Genomic DNA, 20535 nt, shown 5'->3' on the forward strand with positions numbered 1-20535 from the left:
TTTGCTCCAAACAAGCAAAAGAGGGTGAGGAATGAGAAAACAAGTCTTGATACTTGGGAAAGGAGAGCACATTGTGACAGTCACGTCACTGTCAGCGAATGTTTATTGAGTGCCCACTGCTACGCCCAGGGGGAAGCAGGCCATTCGCGAAGGTGAGACCCGTGAACAAGCTCTCCCAGACCACCCAGGTGAGGGCCGTCCGAATGTGACGGTTCACAGGCGTCTCTCCAAAGTCAGCTGGCACGTGCCAAGCTTTCCCAAGAGCATAATTGAGCAAATGAACATTGGGAAGAAAAAACAAAATAATATTGTAACTTTTGCTTCCAGTAAGGGCCTGAGTGGCAGTCTTAGTGAAAAGGGTATTAGATTAAGAAACAAGAGATTCGGGCTCGAGACCTTGTAAACTACAGAAACTTGGGTAAGCCATGTCATTTCAGCGGGCTCAGTTTCCTTACCTATAAAATGGGAGTAATAATAACATCTACTTCATAGAACTTTTGTGAATATTAAATGAGATAATAAGTGTGAAGACCTTCAAATAGCATCTGGCACAGAGTAACGCTCCAGAAACAACAACTATATATTATCTATAAGACGCATTTGACCTGCACAATCCCTACTGTTCTTTTCAGCTCAAATATTCCAATTGGTCACTCGACCTAGAGCTTCAGTGGAGGCCAACTCATTCTTTCCATCCACTCATTCGACAGACAGACATCCTTGAGGGCCTCGCTCGCACCAGAGCCCCGTGCCAGTCAAACACCGGGCACAGTGAGGGTGGGTGGCACAAGCAATGCCTTCAGAGCACGGCCTCGCCCCCCAGGCAGTGCAAAGTGAGGGTCCACAGTGTGTGTCCACCCCCTTGCAGGGAGCAAAGGAAACAGGCCAGAATTATCACTACGGACCCCCTAGTACCTTGTACATTTTCCTTTGTGCTGTGTGAGAAATGGATGCTTTGTGCAGCCGTTCGGATAGAGAACTCTGGAAATGTTCAACTGGAAGATAGGACTACATGTTGGCTGTGGCTCCCAAGATAATTTCTGGCAGCAGTTTTAATCAGGAAGATCAGGCTGGTAGAGGCTGCTGAGGAGACACGTTGCATGAACGTGTCTTGTGTTCCAGACCAATGAAAAGTTCTCTGAAAGCAGAGCAACACCCAATCTGGGCAAAGTGCTAAAACAAACAGGGGAGGAGATAATGCGTGCTTTTCTTCTTCCTTCGATACAGCGGGGTGTGTGTGGATATGTTGGCTGATGATGACAATAATATAGCTAAGATTTCTCCAGCCCCAACCACTGCTGAGCGCTCTTTCTCATCTCATTCATTCCTCACAGTGACCTCTGAAGTTGGTGCTGCTCTAACCTAATCATTTTACAAAGCAGGAAACTAAGCTCAGAGAATTCAAAATAACTTGCCTGAGGTCATAGAACCCTTTAGTGACTCAGCCAGGACTGGTGAGTGTGGACTTACAGAGGCAAACCCCGCCATGTTCACATATCACACACCCATGGGTGAGGCACGCTGACCACACAGAAGGCAAGGGCTGTCACGTTCACAGTGCTATGCAGAACCGTGCATAGACTTAGCCACGACCGTCACATCCACACCTCCGTCTCAGAAGTCCCATGCTTTTTTCTTCTCCTGACTTTTCAATAAAACCAGAGACACATCAACAGTAATTGAAAATTTAAAAAAAAAATTTTTTTTAACACAGACATGTTCCGGAAGTCACAGGTACAGTGATTGTGTTTTAAATAAACTGTCAGTCTGCAGAGGAGGCTGCCGGGCAGCGTGTGCTGGAGAACTGGTTCACACACCACTGAAGATATTTCCCTGAAGATCAGGGTTCAGTACCAGTACCGTCATGAAAGGGACACGCAACAATGATGATAAGAATGCTGGGGCCTTTTGAAAATGTTTTAGGAGATGTAGTTAATTACACAAGATCACTTAAAGTTAGCCTCTCAGTCAGGACATGACTAAACACCAGTGTAGCAGCTAGAAAATCTGAGAAGTTTGGAAACTGAGGAGAGAGCCTTCCACACTTTCAAGGTGGTTGCTGGGACAACCTCAGGAACCAGATCCTGGAAGAGCTGAAACATTCTATTTTAAAAACACCCAGTTGATCATTAGAAAGCCAGACATGAAACAACCAAATAATAAGGTACACACTGGAAATTCTTACAAAGACGAACATGTTCCAGAAACTGGAAATAATTCAATCTGTGAAAAACATTTTGACCCTGCAAGCAAACAGATTTCAAAGTGACTCCACAGAGTCCTGATTATTACCTGCTTTTTGCACAAAATATTGAAATTAAAAGCTCCTCTGTCCACTTGAATTTGCCCTCAATTCCTGGCTACACTACAAGTGCCTCCTACCATTCACATTTCACCTCTCCACAGAAGTCCTTCATACATGCATGCATTCAATCATTCATTCATTCACTCAACAAACACTCTTTGAGTAATATATCATGTTACTGTGAGAGCTATCCTGCCAGGTGATCCCAAGGCAAGATGACACAAGGCCGCCTTTGGGAGGAGTCCAGAAGGAGAGATTAGGTAGATACATAAATACTTTCCAGTACAAGGCCCGATGAGATCCTATCAGGTGATGGTGGGGTCACTGGCTTCCCAAAGCTGCTGAACATCTGAATCTTTTGGTAGAGCTTTATAAAATGCAGATTTCCAGGCTCCACTTCAGAATTTTCAGAGGGTGGGGCCCAGGGATCTGTATTTTAAATGTTGTGCATCTGAGTCTGATGAGCTACCAGGTTTGGAAATAGCTGCTAAGGGCAAGAGGAAGAAGAACCTACCCCCCGGCTGAAATGATAGTTAATGATTTCATGGAAGCAGATGGGCTTTTTTTTTAAGTTTTTTTTAATTTTATTTATTCATTTTTAGAGAGGAGAGAGAGAGGGAGAGAGAGAAACAGAGAGAGAGAAGGGGGGAGGAGCTGGAAGCATCAACTCCCATATGTGCCTTGACCAGGCAAGCCCAGGGTTTCAAACCGGCGACCTCAGCATTTCCAGGTCGACGCTTTATACACTGTGCCACCACAGGTCAGGCCAGGTGGGCTTTAGGCGAGACTTTAGAGCCCAGGGAAGACGTGGCACCCAAACAGTGTGGGGTGTCACCTGGCTGGCCCGGGTCCGAGCCTGGGAGAAGTGAGACACCAGCCTAGGGAAGGCCCTGGGGAGGGTCATGAAGGTCACGAGAGGAAGTTGGGACTTGATACTACAGACAATGAAGAGCCACCAAAGGCCTCTGAGCGCAGGGGTAACATGCACAGCGATGTTCACAAAAATAACTTGGCAGAGGTGTGATAAATGGATTGGCAAAAATTGGCACCTGAATTTAGAGAAATCACTAAGGAAACCTCCATTCTTAAGACTAAACAGATGAAATAAAATCTATGTTGGTTGCAAGAAGGATGACAAGGAAGAGATGAAAAAACAGTATTGCACATTTCTATACACTGCTTGATTTATAGATAAATTGTCGGGGTTCACCAATATGTTGCTAATTAATTGTGACATAGTTGTCTCTGGGCAGCTATATTTAGTAATACGTAGGATCATGCTTTATTTGTTGTGTTTCAGAATCCTTTTCTCTGGGTTCATTCCATTTCCTACTTTGGCAAAAATGCAGTTTTGTAAACAGTCCTTGATCAAGTGCCTCCCTTGTGCTGCGACTGCAGAGATGCCACAGGGAACACTTGGTGAAGGTGCAGCTTTGGCCTCAGGTAGATTGCAGCCAGGTGAAGGAATCAGACATGCAGACAAGACACCACTATGTGGGAGACCATTAAAATAAAACAAAGAGATTATTTCCTGTTTGGTGGATTGGAGAAGGTTCATGGAAGAGGTAGCATTTGAAACTGAAAGATAATATTTTAGCCAACAGAGAAGAATGATCCAAGTGATAAAATAGTGTGAACAAAGGCGTCCACTCCTCCCCTCCTGTTGACAACGGCCTGCAGGATATGGTTCTGACAGTGCCAGATCCTGCACATTCTCTCCCAAAAGAAACTGCAAATCTGGATTTCTGTGTGAAATTTTCAGATTCTTAAAATATTAAATGGGTCAAACACAACAAAACTGCAGGTCCTACATGACCCACAGGCTGCTGATTGCAACTTTTATCAGAGAACAAGAAGAAAACAAGGTCAGGGGCAGAACAGGAGTGAACCTCTGTATTTGGGGTGTGAAGGAAGTCTAGTCAATGGAGACAGAAATGAACGTGCACAAGACAGAAAGAAAGCTAAGATGATCACATGCCAGGAAGCCAAAAAAGACAGCGGTGACTAGGATGTCACACTATAGCAAGGTGGAGGGGGTTGAGAAGAGAGAAGTCATTCCATTGGATCTGGGAATTGAAACATCATTGGTGACCTTCAAGATATCTTTCAATAGCATGAAAGGAGCATCTGCCACAATGCAAGGGATTCTGAGATGAGTAAGAGGAGAGGGAGTTTTGGCAAGGCAAGCCGATGACTCCCCGCTTCATGCTATATGAAAGAAAGAAGCAATGTGTGGGCTGGTAGCGTGCAGGGTTACCAAGGGCAATGAAAGATTGTAGAACAAGGAAGAGTAGATGTGTTGGAAGATGGGGAGAGAGCTGGAGAGCAATGAGAGAGAAGCTACTCCAGAAAGAGGGGGCTAGTTTGGGTCTGGTCCAGCTTGAGTCAGAAAGAAACCGAATTAAGGGACCTCGTGAAATGGGGCAGAGAGGGGACCTGAGACAGAAGAGGAGGATCCGGGAGACAAGGTTGTGAAGCAAAGAGGGAAGAGACAGGGAACCCAGCATCCCTGGCCCCCACTTACAGGCATACGTGATCCCTGTTGAGAAACAGCAGAGGAGTCGGGACACTTACGGATAGTCAGGAGCAGCCCACAGGTCAGTGTGACAGGACTGGGGGTGAGCAGGGGCATGAGTCACAGCCAGCTGCCAGCAGCGAGGACCGGCAGCAGTGAGAGGGCAGGAGGCGCGCAGAGAGAGGTGGCCTCTGGTGGAGCCCGGGGTTCACTCAGGAGAGGGGACCTGGCGCGTGGGAAGGGGAGGCTGATCAGGGTGAGGTGGTCTCCCTGCTGCACCTCCGACAAGGCTGCCTGCAGTGGGCACTCAGTTAGTGCCAGAGGCCAGTGCAGAGGTCAGCTCTCCCTCAGAGCCGGGCTCTTGGCCATTCTGCCCCAAACAGCATGCACACCCAACTCCTGGAGGTCTTGTTAAATGCCGAGTACAATCCCCTCAGTCTGCTGGGACCCAAGACTGTGCTTGTCACAAGCTCCCAGGTGATGCCACTGCAGCTGCTCCGTGGACCATGTCAACCGCAACATTCTAGGAGCGGTGCCCTCACCCCAGTGTGACCCTGCAGGACCATGGGAGTAGGCAGTGAGCGAGAGGCTGCCAGCCGAAGGGAAACCTGCTGTTTCTAGTAAAACTCCCACTGCCCTGCGAGGAGAGGACCCTGCAGAGGCGGGTAGGAGGGACGGGAGCGAGAGGCAGGTTAGGACACTGGGGTCTGCAGAGTCCCCCTCAGAAGCTCACAGGCCATTCGAATCCTCTGGGGAGCTTCTGAAACCACCTCTGCCCTTTCCCCCGGTGACACACCAAGACTCTCTAGGGTGGCACCTCATACCGCGATTTTAAAAGCTCCCCAGGAGATTTGAATGTGTGTCGACTGAGCACCTCAATTTTGCCTCCGCCCGGGATGCCCCAGGAACTGGGAACAGCAGGCCAGAATCGGGGCTCCCCGACAACTCATCATGGGGACAGCCATGTGGGAACAGATACCTCTTTCTCCACATGAGGAATAAAAATTGCGTCAACCATTTGGGGAAAGTAATCTAGCAATTTTTAGAAAAGTACACATTCACATACTCTTTAACCCAACGATCTCACTCCTGGGACACAAATGCATAGAGGTGTTTATTGTGGGTTACTGGTAGGGGCCTAATAAAACTACAGACTGATAGGGTGACCATAAATATGGAAACGACTCAATACATTATGGGTACTATGAACTAGTATGAAAGTGTCTGCAATTATTTTTAAGAGTTAGATCTATAGCTACTGAACTGGAGTGCTGCCTATGTAATGGTATGTGAGGCCAAAAACAAGTTATAGGAAACCAGCTTTTTCATTGTTGGGAAGAAGAAACAAACAAACAAACAAAAAGCCAACCCTAAGCAATTGTAAATGAATACAAGTGTGGGGATGTATTTGTGTATGAACATGCGTGGAGATGTCAGCAGGACGTGGACCCAAGCTTTTAACACGAGTCATGTTGGAGAGTTAGGAACAGAGAGAGGTAAAGAGCTTAGCAATATTTTCTTTATATTAGGTTTAAGTTGGTCAGTCAAAACGAGGACGTACTACCTTTATAATTAAAATGATTAATGAAAAATCAAAGAGTGAGCTCTGGGATGAGACTTCCTAGGTTCAAATCCTGCCTCTGCATGCACTAGCATTCGCCCCTCCACCCTGCTGCTCTCGCAATCCTTGTCTGTGGAAGGGGACCACAGTGATGTCCACACCGTAACGATGCCCACACCACAGGGAATTAAGTGAAATGATACATTTAGGTATTCTGCACAACGTCTGGCATATTCCAAACCACATAGGGTAACTCACACATTGTGTTTAAGGAGAAACCTTTTCCTAAGCCACTAAGAACCAACCTTCAAAGTCTAGGTAAGCTCGCCTCCTCCAGAAAAGAAAAATCCCCCGAGCCCCCTCTTTGCATGGCGCAGGGATGCCTCATGCCGGTCTTCCCTAGAGCCAGAGCCAGAGCCGGGATGTGATGATGACACTTTTTGTCCAGCCTGCACAGCACCATAGGTGGACGGTGCTCATTAGCACTTCCTCCAGCCCAGAAGAGGTCAGGCTGGGTACTAGCCAGTGACAATTTCTGGGCAGGGAAGCGCCTGGGAATCTCCTGGGAAGGGATGTCCTACAAACAAAGATAGTTACAATAATTGCATAACTTCAGACCACCTCAGCAATTGGCACTTCTGCAAAAGTTCACATCGCCCACATGGATTTGGTCCTGACTCTGGGCCTGCTGGGGAGTTAGGAGCCGCAGCTAATTAGAGCAATGAGCAGTCCATGCCTGTTCAGCGTGTGCTGAGTTAACTGTCCAAGCTTGGGGGATCAGCTTTGCACGCTGCTTCCTGCAAGGGATGTGGCACTATGAAGAGGCAGGGTCCAGTCCCCTGAGTTCGGTCCATCTTCCCTGGAAGGTGATCCTTTTTTTTCTTGACATATAATTGACCTACAATATCAGTTTCAGTTTTACAACATAAGGATTCAATATTTGTATATATTGCAAAATGATCACCACAACAAGTCTAGGTAACATACATAGTTACAGAACTTTTTCTTGTGATGAGAACTTTTAGGATCTACTCTCTTAGCAGATGCGTAGCAGATGCACGATACAGTGTTACTAACTGCTATACGTTGTCATGGCTTATTTATTTGATAACTGGAAGTTTGTATCTTTTGACTTCCTTCATCCATTTTTCCCCCAGGGCCCTGCCTCTGCCCTCTCTATCTATAATTTGGGTGTTTTGTTTTGGTTTTACATTCCACACATAAGTGAGATCCTACTGTATTTGTCTTTCTCTGTCTGGTTTATTTGACTTAATTTCATCAAGTTCCATCTATGTTGCAGCAAATGGCAAGATTCTGTTCTTTTTTATGGCTGAATAATATTCTATTGTATATATATGCCACATTTTCTTTATCTGTTCATCCTCAGATGGCCATTAAGGTTGTTTCTGTATCTTGGCTTTTGTAAATAAGTGATTCCTCATAGGCTTTGCTCACAATACGTTTGCTTTTTATTCTGACAAATGTACAATAATATCCAACAGAGGATCAAAGTCTTGCCCTCTTTTTCACAGGATCACACTGTGGATGATGGGAAACTACTAGTAAAGTCTAAACCAAGGGGCTCACTATCCACTCTACTTCCCATTCGTCAAAAAGCAGAATTCAAAGTCTACTGAGGAAAATAAACATTTTACGGACTGCCACACCTCTGACTTTCCCCTCTTACACTGCCTTCCCTTTAAAGTCCGGAGTAGTGGTGCTTGAAATATTTCATCAGTAACGTGAGACAACCCAATAGCCACTACCTGTGGTTTCTGTTAGCGGGTGGAGTCACCACAATCAGAAGACATTTGAAACCCCATGGCGGCATGTATGTACATCTCGCTTATACACGCAGGATTACACAGAGCCTCATAGGAGACGCACTGTTTGGCATTTGAGCAGCACATCCTGCTGACGTCATCTGAACAATATGTATATTCCCCGAGGAAGGAACCTTGCGTACGTGACTGTGTTATTTGGTTCCTATCAGGACACGGTGGCACTGGCGCCATTCCACGCTGAGTGCTAACAGCAGTGATGCCACTGCTCGAAGGCCACAAGAGCAGAACTGTGTCTGCTACTTGCTCCCCGGCCACCTCCCTGAGCTATAATCGGGGATCATTGTCCTCCAGGATTTCATCACGGCTGTGACCATGTGGCAGATACAGAAAGGGAACAGCATGCTTTTTCTGTCTTTTTGCATAATGGCACTTTGCATTTGTATAGCAAATTATACGTATTCGGTGCATTTTTCTTGTCTGCTGCCGGGTCTGATCCTAATGAAACAAAACTTCCTGTGTTTTGCAATTGTCTGTGCCACAGAGACAACAGGGCCAGTGACACTCTGTGTTGGAGGAGGACCAGTGCCCCAAATTACTTAAAGAATAACAAATCTCATGCAAGTTGCAAATGAAGGCAGCGTGATAACATAGCGGCACAGCTACTCCCTGGAGACACAGCTACTCCCTGAGGGGAGATACATCTGGAGCCTCCCAGTTGAGTCAGCAGAAGTCAGGAGTCCAGGGGAATGCTCTCTCTGTGGCCTCTGCCTGGGAACAGGCTGCTGCCTGGCTTTAACTCTAAGGAGAGGCAGAGACTGGGAATAAGAGGCTATTAGGTTTTGGCAATTATTGGCATATATTGTGGCCTAGAAACATAACCCAGAAATGTTTTTTGCTCTTTCAGCAGTCTGGGAAAGGGCACAAAAGGGGAGTATTTGGAGGGCTGAAAGATTTTTTTCTTTTACTTTTCATCACATTTTGGAGAAGAAAGCCTCTGGAAGCAAAGCTCCCACCAGAAAAAAACAAGTTGTCTGCGGATTACTTGCAATGAGTCATCCTGCTGGGTTGACCATCTCCCGAGGAAGTAGGAAGTTAGGGACTTGCTCCTTCGGTCCACTTAGGCACCCGTTAGCAAATTACTGCTTTTACTCTGGTACCATTTAGAAAATTATGGCTCTCTAAATCATACCCTAGAGAACCAAGCAAGGGAAAAGGCCTCCCACCTGCATTGCTGAAGTCTGGCAAACCCTCCAACTCAGTGATTTGCAGCCTCACTGCACATTAGAATCGCCAAGGGGGGGGGGGTGCTTTGTAAACCCCAATGCCCAGGCTGCAAACCAGACCAATGAAATAGCAGCTCTGGGGCTGGGACCCAGGAACAGTAGTATTGTTTTAGCTCCCCAGGGCATTCCAGCACAAGGCAATGCAACAGATACAAAAATTGGGCGGACGTGATGCCTGCCTTCAGGAATACAAATGTGTACAGTGCGTGTACAAGCGACTATACTATAGGAGCAGTGGGATCAGGGCTTTCAGAGACTCTTGAGCAGGAATTCAGAGGAAAAACCAGATTGCTTGTAGCTGTACTGAGCATGTGTACAGAGCACACACATACACACACACACACACTTATCCTCCTCAGCACGTAAAGTACATAGCAGGTGCTAAATGAATGGATTCCAATTGAATAAATGAATAAATTCAGAGCAGTGCTCATTGGAACCCAGCAAGGCCAACGCCAAGGACTCCATAGCGCCATCTCCAACCCCCATTTTTGCGCAGCCTCCTCCAAGTACCATCAAACATCATTCCCCCTCTAATGTCCAGTCTCTTCTCCCCTGTTCCCACACCCACCACCTCTGCCCAGGTGTTTCTGGGTGTGCATCGGCAGCTGTGTGCCCTGCACTGACTGCTCGGTGACCCAATTCCTCCCTGAGACCTGAAGGAATGCAACCCCTGAGCATATAGCTCTACAAAAGAAGACCAGGAGTGGCCACTTGCCTCCAATCTGGCCAATGAGCTAAGTGGACATGGTGTGTGCCAATTCTGGGCCACTACCTTCACGGAAATGGCCTTCTCCTCGTCTCCCCTCTGTCTTGCTGCTTGAAGGGGTGCCATGGTGTGATGCCCTCATAACCACGTGAACAAGAAAAGCCCTAATGGTGGCAGCGCTCCAAGAGCAGGAGGAGCCGGGGTCCCCAGGAGACCCTGTGAGGCGGTGCACCCTACATTCCCCCATCACCACAAGCTCCCTCGTCTCTTTTACTCAAGCAGAACCCGTATCCAATACACGCTCCTGCCACCCATCCCGCAATACCTCGAGTTACTTTTTATATTAATGAGAAGAGAAAGGCATTATGGAAAACCAAATTATTTCTGTCTGAATGGTCAATGGTTTGACGACTTCTCATAGTGAAACTGCCAAAAGTCCATAAATCTGTACTGCTTGGCAGGTCAGCCTGGGAGAACCAGCTTTGCTGATGAATGCAATAAGTTGACTGGCCTCTTTTCTCCTGGTCTGCAAAGTCTGTCGGGACTACCGGGGAAATCAGGTCATTCTTGGGTGGTGGCCTGCAGAGACTGGCCCGTCATGTAGAGGACAAGAAGCTCTGTGGACGGTATGGAAAGTCACTGGCTCCTGTGTCTAAAAAATAATGGAAACAGCAAGGGGCAGAGCGAGAGCATGAGCTCTGCAGCTAGACCCAGGGGCCAGTGACTGTGAGCAAGGTGAAGGCAGACAATTTCACCCAACTCACGGGGGTGCTGTGACGACTTCGCCACACAGCTGTCCCAGGCCCCTCTAACACTTGCTAAACCTGAGCTTCCCAGGACTGGGAGCGGGGGGAGTCTCAGTTAGGGCTCTCCAGGAAAACAGAACTGACAAGAAATAGCTATATCTACCTATATGTATCTTTCTATGTCTGTATGGGGGGGGAGGGTATTTCCAGAAATGGGCTTATGCAGTTTTGGTGGATTGGTAAGTGCTGTTCCGCAGGGTGGGCCAGCAGGCTGGGGACCCAGGAAAAGCCAATGTCACAGTTGAAGTCCAAAGGCTGTCTGCTGCACAATTCCTTGCATGGGGGTGGGGGATGGGGGTCGGTCTTTGTTCTATTGGGGCTTTCGACTGATTAGATGAAGCCCACCCACAGTAAACAGGGCAATCTGCTTCATTCCTAGTCCACCAACGGCACCGTCACAGTACCGTAGAGCACCACACACCTGCGCACTGTAGCCTACCAAGTAGACACGTGAAGTCAGCCATTATAGGGGATGGGCATTCAGAAATCCATATTTTTAATAACCTTTCCAGACACAATGTGAGCACAGCCAGGTTCGGGGCCACTCTCAGTGACACACTCTTAGGTCACTGACAGGTTCAGGGCTCTTTTCCTTACTGCCATGAGGGCTACTGGACCTCTTCCGTTTGTGGCGCTGGTTGTGCCAGCCCCATGCTTAGCTCAGAACCACTTCTCTGTCATGCCGTGGGCCAATGAACTGCTCCTCTCACACACAGCCAGGACACAGCAGGCTGGGGCCGGCTCCCCCAGTCCTGGGCTCAGCTCACCTTGAGCGGTCTTCAATGGAGTTGGCAGCTGTCCACGTCTGCCAGCTGACTGCCAACCTCTGTGGTTTGAAGTCCTTCTCTCTTTCTTCTCTTCCTCAGCAGATCCATTCTTCAGACCCCAGGTAGGCATTTTGGGAGCTGCTTTAGAGTCATCAGCACATCCGTCGACCATTGAAGTCACCTATGACTCCCCAGGGTGTTTCTCTACCTCAGCCACCCATGAGAAGCACATGTGCAGCACTTTGAAAATACAGACAACTGGACCTTCCCTCTAGCCACACCCTTTGTCCTGTAACACTGTAGTCCCGCCCCCTATGACCATGTGGCTCACTTTGATGAATAGGTCACTAAACTAAAGCTTGGAAACTAAAGTTTGAAAAAGAGCTTGAGTGTGTCCCCATCTCCTTTGGCTGGAGGACGAGATGCAGAACAGAACCCAACACCCTACCTGAGGACACCATGGATTCACTAATGGTCTCTGGATGGCCAGACATCTGAATAAGCCCCAACCAGGGCTAGAAGAACATGTCCTTCTCCACATAAGCCCAGGATCTGTGGAACCAACCAGATGACCCATACACTGGTGAGAAATATAAATGATGGTTGTTGCACACGGGTTTAATGCTCTATTAGCATGGCAGTGGGGAACCAGCTGCCCAGCTCTCAGATGTTGAAGAGATGCTGGGAAGTCCTCGGTTCTACTGCAGCAGCCTCGGGAGCAAAGTGAGGAAACAGTCTTGCTCCAGCGCCCTCCAGTCGCTAGCTCAGCAACCCCGAGACAGAACCACTACTTAGACCACAAGTGAAATGTCCCATCCTCCCCTCTACTAACAAGGAGTCTGCCACAGAAAGTATCTGAAAATAAATTATACATGAGACACGTTTCTGAACTAGTTACGAGTTTTGTTTCAGGATATTTTTACTTTTCTTCAAACGTTCCCTCCAGGAGTGGTGAACTATCCTACCAAGAAGTTAAATGGAATTAGAAAAGAGCTGTAAAGGAATCCACATGGCCCCATCATGGTGAGCCAAGCATACTATCGGGTCCCCGAGGCCCTATGTGGCTCCTGGTATTTGTATCTTCCCTTTAAAATAGCTGAGCAATATTACTGTGGTAACGGTCCTTAAGGAGAATGCTTCAAAGAGAACCAATAATTTCCCCTATAATGTGGTTGATTAAAAAATGTGGACTCTGGTTAGATAGACTTGCCTTCAAATCCCAGTTCTACTAACTTAAGAAGTGTGAGACTCAGGGATACATGCTTAACCTCTCCCAGCCTTGACTGCTTCATCTGTTAAGTGGGGCTACTTCAAAGGGTTTTGAGGCTCAAAAGAGTTCATACTTTTTTTTTCAATAATTTTATTTTTTTAATGGGGTGACATCAATAAATCAGAGTTCATACTTTTAAAGGTGTGTAGTTGCTCAAGAAATGCAAGCATCGGTGACCACCACTATCACGCTTCAGAAATCCCCAGGAAACACAGAACTCGGACCTGGAAAACTTCTGGGTCAAGGCTGGCTCTCGAAGGTATTCCAAATGAGTGCCTCTGAGTTCATGTGTCTTTTCACTGTATTATGTCTCTCAAGTAAAATACACTATCCCATCCAGATGCCAGATGCCGGCAAGGAGGACTGCATTGAGCAGATAAAAGCACTGGCAATCAAGTCAGTCCCTGAGGCAAAGAGTCCCAGTAATTAGAGACAAGGCTCTTTCTTCACCATTTTTCCTACGTATTTGAATATTCCTGTGATAAACATTGTGCTCCAAAGCAACATGGGCCTTTCTGTGGGTTGTGGTAGATAAACACATTTTCTAGCTTCCTCTTAAGTCATGGGGACAGAGTTTGAAATGATCTACTTGTAAATTTGTACAGTTAGCAAATAGCTCATCTCTGGCACCAAATAAAATCACTTTTTTAAGAAAAAGTTTTCCCTCTTATAAAAGTAGCATGTGTTTATAGTATTAGCTAGCTATAGCCATAATAGTACTGCGTAACAAATCACTCCAAAAGTTCAGTGCCCTAAAACAATAATCATTTATACATGCTCACGCATCTAAAGGTTGACTAGCAATCATCTGATTAGTGGGCTTGGCTGGCTCCAAGCTACAAGTGGGTTCAGGACTATTCCCCATGCCTCTCATGGTCCTTGCACCTGTGGGTTGGCCTTGGTGATGTCAGAAGTGCAAGAGGAAGAGCAAAAACACCTGGTAACTCTTAACGCCCCCGACCACACTCATGTACCTGCTCACATTCCAGCAGACAAATCTCACCACATGCAGAAGCTGACATCAATGGGGAGGGAAATACACAAGAGGAACTACAAAGTCACATGCAAAGATCATGGACAGGGGCAGGGCAGCTTCGGGGGCATGTGACCTGTGCAGTTGCACACAGACCACACTCAGGAGGGCCCCACCTTTACTTGTACGTTCTGCCATCAACTGTAAAATCCTCAGTGTGACACAGAGCCTCACACTTTAATTTCCCAGTGGGCTTTGCAAATTGTCTAGCTGTAGCCAGTCCTGGATGTGGGGTGGGGGGCAGTGTGTGAAGAATTAGGAACAATACAGCTGTCCCTTGAACAACACAGGTTTGAACTGCGCAGGTCCACTTATATGTGGGTTTGTTTTTTTTTTCAATAAATACCTATAATGTCTTTGATCTGAGGCTGGAAGTCCGCAGATGCAGAGAGCTCACTATAGTATGCATTGATCTGCACCATTTCATATCGGGAACTTGAGCATCTGCAGATTTTAGTATCCGTGAGGGGACCAATCCCCTTTGAATACCAAGGGACAACTTAAGTTTGAGGGAAGTCAAAATTACATGCAGAATTTCAACTGTGTGAAAGGTTGGCACCCCTAACCCCCACCTTGTTCAAGGGTCACCCCATCTCCTCCAATAATTCTGTACAATTGCAGAATTGTCACGCCAGAAAGGACATCCCAAACTATGCAACTAGGAACCACCCCCTATCAGGTAGGCTCTCTCTAACCCCAAACCATCTCAGATGGGAGGTTGTCTCCCCTGCTCTAAGGGAGTGAACAGTTCATAGCCAAAGACTTGAGGACTGCCGCTTATAAAGAAACGTTCTCCTTCTCATTCTAATCGCGGGCTTTCACGTAAGTAAGTTCATTTCCTCTCACCATACCCTGAACTTAGAGGTGCAACAGGAGACCCCTCGTCAGTCTACTCCCCACGAGGACCCTCTAAGTGCCTGAAAGCAGCCCTCGAACCACCCTCTGCGTTCCTGGGGCCTCTTGCTCCCTAATCTGCGTTCACAGGGACCCACGCTGCTGCCGCACGCTGGGGGGAAGAGCAGCACAAGAAGCAAGTGGCTCTTACCACCAAAATAAATGAATCATGAATACAAGCTGACACATGACTCCTGCAGTTCAGATAATTACCCAGAGAACACACTTTCTGATAATTACGAAGCTAAAAATGGATCCATTTTGCAAATCCCTTCCTTTCTCCAGAGAAAGCTGAGGAGGTGGTTTAACGACAGTCAACTGCTGGGCTGCATCACGTTCTGGGGTGTTGTGGAGATGAGTTTCAATACATTTCTTGGAAGATATGCTTCCCAGAAGGTGGTGATGCTAACTAGACCCATTAACCCTCCCTACCATCCCCAGCAGGCACTCAGGGCTCATTCAGAATGAAAGAGACGGGAAGGAGGAGGCTGGGCCCATTCTGCCTTATGACACTACTCAGACATCAACACTTCCCTAAGAGACTGGGAGGGGGCATGAGGGGGATGCCATCAGCCAAGGATGACCCCAGCCTGCTTGAAGGCCAAGTCTGTGATCAGGGACGTTATAAGGAGGTTTGGGCAGCAACTAAGGGTCAGGATGATGATAAAGATTATGTTTAATACGTGCTGAGCGTTTATAAGCTAGATGTGCATATATTATCTCATTTAATTCTCACAAGTCTTTGAGGGGGAGGTTGGCTGTTCACATTACCCCCACGTTAGAGTCACACTGAGGAGTGTTTAGCTCATCAGGGCAAAGGCAGCAGAAGCCTAAGTACCTGACCACCTCCCTGCACCACTTTCAGAAGGAAGGAACCAGAATTGGCAGAGAGAAGACACTGATAAGGTTAACACACCAACAACAAAGAGGGCAGGAGGCAGAAGCACCAAGGAAAGGAAACAGATGGAGAAACTGTAGGTTAGAGACCTGTGTCCACAATGAATACAGCAGAGTTCTAAGTGATTGCAAAATACAAACTGACTTAAGTAGTAAATGTACTAAAATATGTAAGTTGTATGCAATGTTACAGACACTACTGAAAGGATAAAGTAAAAGATTATTGATACCTGGCCTGTGGTGGCACAGTGTCGACTTGGAATATTGAGGTCACCGGTTCAAAACCCTGGGCTTGCCTGGTCAAGGTACATACGAGAAGCAACTACTATAAGTTGATGCTTCCCACTCTTCCAACCACCCACTTCTCTCTTTCTCCTCTCTTCTCTCTCTAGAGCCAATAAATAAAATCTTTTTTAAAATATATTTTTTAAGAGAAGTGAAGGCAAAAATTAATGAATGGGACTACATCAGACTAAGAATTTTTGCTCAGCAAGAGAAACTGATAACAAAATAAACAGACGGCCAACTAAATGGGAAATGATATTTTCAAACAACAGCTCAGAAAGAGCCTAATATCCAAAATATACAAAGAACTCATAAAACTCAACAACAAACAAACAAACAATCCAATAAAAAATGGGAAGAGGACATGAACAGACACTTCTCCCAGGAAGAAATACAAATGGCCAACAGATATATGAAAAGATGCTCATCTTCTTTAGTTATTAGAGAAATGCAAATCAAAACTGCAATGAGATACCACCTCACACCTGTTAGATTAGCTATTATTAACAAGACAGGTAATAGCAAATGTTGGAGAGGCTGTGGAGAAAAAGGAACCCTCATACACTGTTGGTGGGAATGTAAAGTAGTACAACCATTATGGAAGAAAGTATGGTGGTTCCTCAAAAAACTGAAAATAGAATTACCTTATGACCCAGCAATCCCTCTACTGGATATATACCCCAAAAACTCAGAAATATTGATACGTAAAGGCACATGCAGCCCCATGTTCATTGCAGCATTGTTCACAGTGGCCAGGACATGGAAACAACCAAAAAGCCCGTCAATAGATGACTGGATAAAGAAGATGTGGCACATATACACTATGGAAAACTACTCAGCCATAAGAAATGATGACATCGGATCATTTACAGCAAAATGGTGGGATCTTGATAACATGATACAAAGTGAAATAAGTAAATCAGAAAAAAACAGGAACTGCATTATTCCATATGTAGGTGGGACATAAAAGTGAAACTAAGAGACATTGATAAGAGTGTGGTGGTTACGGGGGTGGGGGGGAAGGGGGAGAGGGAAAGGGGAGGGGGAGGGGGAGGGGCACAAAGAAAACTAGATAGAAGGTGACAGAGGGCAATCTGACTTTGGGTGATGGGTATGCAACAAAAGTGAATGACAAGATAACCTGGAGTTGTTATCTTTGAATATATGTATCCTGATTTATTGATGTCGCCCCATTAAAAATAAAATTATTAAAATATATATATATATTTTTTAAAGATTAATGATTATCCCAGGTTTCCCAGCAAGGATGCAGGTTATAGAAGGGCCAGAAAGCTAGCTTCAGTCATTAACTCACTGAAAAAACATTCACTGCACACCAAGGGCAGGCTCTCTCTGTTCTTCCCATCAATGAAAACAGCCTTGAGGATCCAGGGCACAGAGACACAGAGGTGAAGAGCTAACAGAGCCAGCTGAGTGGCAAAAAGATGGGCATGCTCACAGCAAGAGGACTGGGGCAGGAAGGAAAGCTGCAGGCATGTGGCTCGTTGCTGCCCCAACATGGTCCAGAGGTGCCCGCCACCCCGGGGCGCTGCGTGGGAGCCAGAACGCTGTCAGGCTGCAGAACATGTGATCAGGTACAGTTACAACACCTAGAGTCTCCAAGTGAGTGTTGCTTCAACCTTGAACTTTCCTCCCTGGCATTTCCCACTACAACAAACAGCATTCACGTGTGACATCACAGAAGCAGCAGAGGCAGCAGTGTGGGAAGGAGGAGGATGGGTAAATAAAAAGGGGAAAAAGCGTCAGCCTGGCATGCGGAAGTCCCAGGTTCGATTCCCGGCCAGGGCACACAGGAGAAGCGCCCATCTGCTTCTCCACCCCTCCCCCTCTCCTTCCTCTCTGTCTCTCTCTTCCTCTCCCACAGCCAAGGCTCCATTGGAGCAAAGATGGCCCGGATGCTGGGGATGGCTCCATGGCCTCTGCCTCAGGCGCTAGAGTGGCTCTGGTCGCAACAGAGCAACGCCCCGAAGGGGCAGAGTATCGCCCCCTGGTGGGCATGCCAGGTGGTTCCCGGTCCGGCACATGCGGGAGTCTGTCTGCCTCCCCGTTTTCAGCTTCAGAAAAAAAAGGGGGGGGGGACAAACACCAGGAAAAGGTACGTGCAGCACTGTTTCCTGCAGTAAAATGCCTCAGTCTACTGTTTATAGAAACTTATGCAAAGTATATGCAAATTTGCAAGTGATAATGCTAGTGCTTGCACCGCCTGCCTACTTTGATATTCTTGGCTTTGACTCTGAAAGGTCTAAGGGTGTGGAGGGCAGGACCCTGGCAGAAGCAGCCACAGGCCATTGCCTACTGTCTGGCCAGAGTCAACGGTGAAGCCATTCAGAAGGATGAGCAGAGCTAAGATGTAATGTGCATGGCCTAACACTCAGCCAGAAAATTCAAGAAGGTATATTCAGCATGGGGGGCAAAGAGCAACTTGTAGTGGGAAAGACACTTAGAGTCTTTTTTTTAAAGCAAGAGAGACAGAGAGAGGGACAGATAGGGACAGACAGACAAGAAAGAAGAGAGATGAAAAGCATTAATTCTTCGTTGCGGCATCTTAGTTGTTTACTGATTGCCTTCTCATATGTGCCTTGACTGGGGAGCTACAGCAGAGTGAGTGACCCCTTGCTCAAGCCAGCAACCTTGGGCTTCAAGCCAGAGATCTTTGGGCTCAAGCCAGTGACCATGGGGTCATGTCTATGATCCCACGCTCAAGCCAGAGACCCTGAACTCAAGCTGGTGACTCCATGCTCAAGCTGGATGAACCCATGCTCAAGCCGGTGACCTCGGGGCTTTGAACCTGGGTCCTCAGCATCCCAGATCAATGCTCTATCCATTGAGCCACTGCCTGGTCAGGTGACACTTAGAGTCTTAAAGAACAAACCAGAGACTACAGAAGTGACAGCTGGAGTGGGTTAATGGTGACCAAGATATCATCTGAGAAAATAACTTACAAATTCGTGAATTATCCTTAATACCAAAGGTCGTATGTTATTTCTTCATCACTCTTTATTCCTGGGACCACTAGTATATTCATATGGACTTTCATTCTCTGAACAAACCATCCCTGCTATGACCCACGAGATGTGGAACTCCGACAGATTGAGTTTAAAGGGATGAGGAATAGCTAGAAAAATTATCTATTTCCCGATTAAGTTCGCTTTCCTAATGAAAACCATCATTGCTGAAACAAAAAATTTCAAAAGCTTGCAAAATTGTTTCCCTTCTATCAGCATTGGCCTGGCATTTGGTTTCTTTTCTATTCAAATGAGGCTCAAAAAACTCCCTTTGAGTTGACAGGTAGCTTTCCTATGGCCTGTAGCCCATCTGCTCTGGACAGAGGTCAGGGATGTGCTTTGGCTCAAGCCTATAGACATTGCTTATTTTACCTGCAAGTTGCTGTTTTCTATACTTTGCTGCAAAAGACACAGATTTTCCTGACTGGAGAGTGACAGACTGGTCTCTCTAGCCCTCCAGCAATGTCACAGAGTTGTGTTAAATACCAAGCTTGAGCTGTGCACACACACACGTGAACATGTGTGCACACGTGTGCTTCCTGAATGTGTTCAGGGAAGTTGTGACCCGTGGCCAATCCATTTAGAGCAACACTCTGAACACTTGGCTCCGCTTTTAATAACACTTCCCATCCCACCCCTCCGACACTCCCAATGGTGCTGCCAATCAAATTGCAAAGCTGAGTGGCAGGTGGAAACCTCAAAGGAAACCCGTCACCCAGTGACAAACTCTCCTAAATCGGGCAGGAGTGTTTCTGAGCCCAGTTCCACCAGGAACAAAGGCTGTGAGGCAACGTCAGCTGTAAATGCCAACCATTGTTACGCCAAGATAAAGAACCTCTGAATCCAACCAGAGAGCACTTTAAACATCCAGGGCTGTCCTGACACTTTGATTGATGGCCACCCCTTTTAATTAGCTCCTCCTGTCTCTGGAGGCTTCCGAAGAGCCCATCACTGCCCCCCCCTTCCCTGCCACCATTTGCCCTCCTAGGGAGACAGCACAGGTGCAGACGTTGAGCCTCGCTGGCCCCTGTCACTGCAGAACCACACATGACCACGGGGCTCTTGAACTGACCTTTCGCAGAAGGAAACAGATGCGCTCGATGTTTCTCAGTCGTTCCCTCTAGCAAGAGGCACAAGAAAGAAAGGAGAGGGAGGATTAGTGCAGGAGAAGCCCCCACATTCAGGCCCCATAGTGGAGGCAGAACGCATGCTCCCACCAATGGCTTACCCTAACGAGTTTTTCCATCCAACTGGTTATAGCCACTTGCTCTTAGCAGAACCCTATCAGCAAACAGTGTGTGCTCGGCTTCCTCTCAGCCCAGCAGAGAGGTCTCTCTCAGCCCCCACGTGCCCGTGAGCTGGCACCTGCTGATCCAGCACCATGTGTTCACTGAATGTCC

The 20535-nt window shown here is 47.0% G+C and overlaps 1 protein-coding gene across 4 annotated transcripts in view; it reads right to left on the minus strand.

Annotated features, from left to right (window-relative positions):
• CNIH3 (cornichon family AMPA receptor auxiliary protein 3) overlaps positions 1-20535 on the minus strand; it is a 141022-nt gene that overhangs the window by 15766 nt on the left and 104721 nt on the right. For 3 of the 4 annotated variants that reach the window (XM_066237509.1, XM_066237510.1, XM_066237512.1), the window contains exon 3: positions 20208-20255. The exons of the other annotated variant lie outside the window; for it this stretch is intronic. In XM_066237509.1, the coding sequence (XP_066093606.1) occupies positions 20208-20255 (48 nt within the window). The remainder of the gene's footprint in view (positions 1-20207; positions 20256-20535) is intronic. 4 annotated transcript variants of the gene reach the window in all.

Source organism: Saccopteryx bilineata, chromosome 1, assembly GCF_036850765.1.
Source record: "Saccopteryx bilineata isolate mSacBil1 chromosome 1, mSacBil1_pri_phased_curated, whole genome shotgun sequence".
NCBI lineage: Eukaryota > Metazoa > Chordata > Mammalia > Chiroptera > Emballonuridae > Saccopteryx > Saccopteryx bilineata.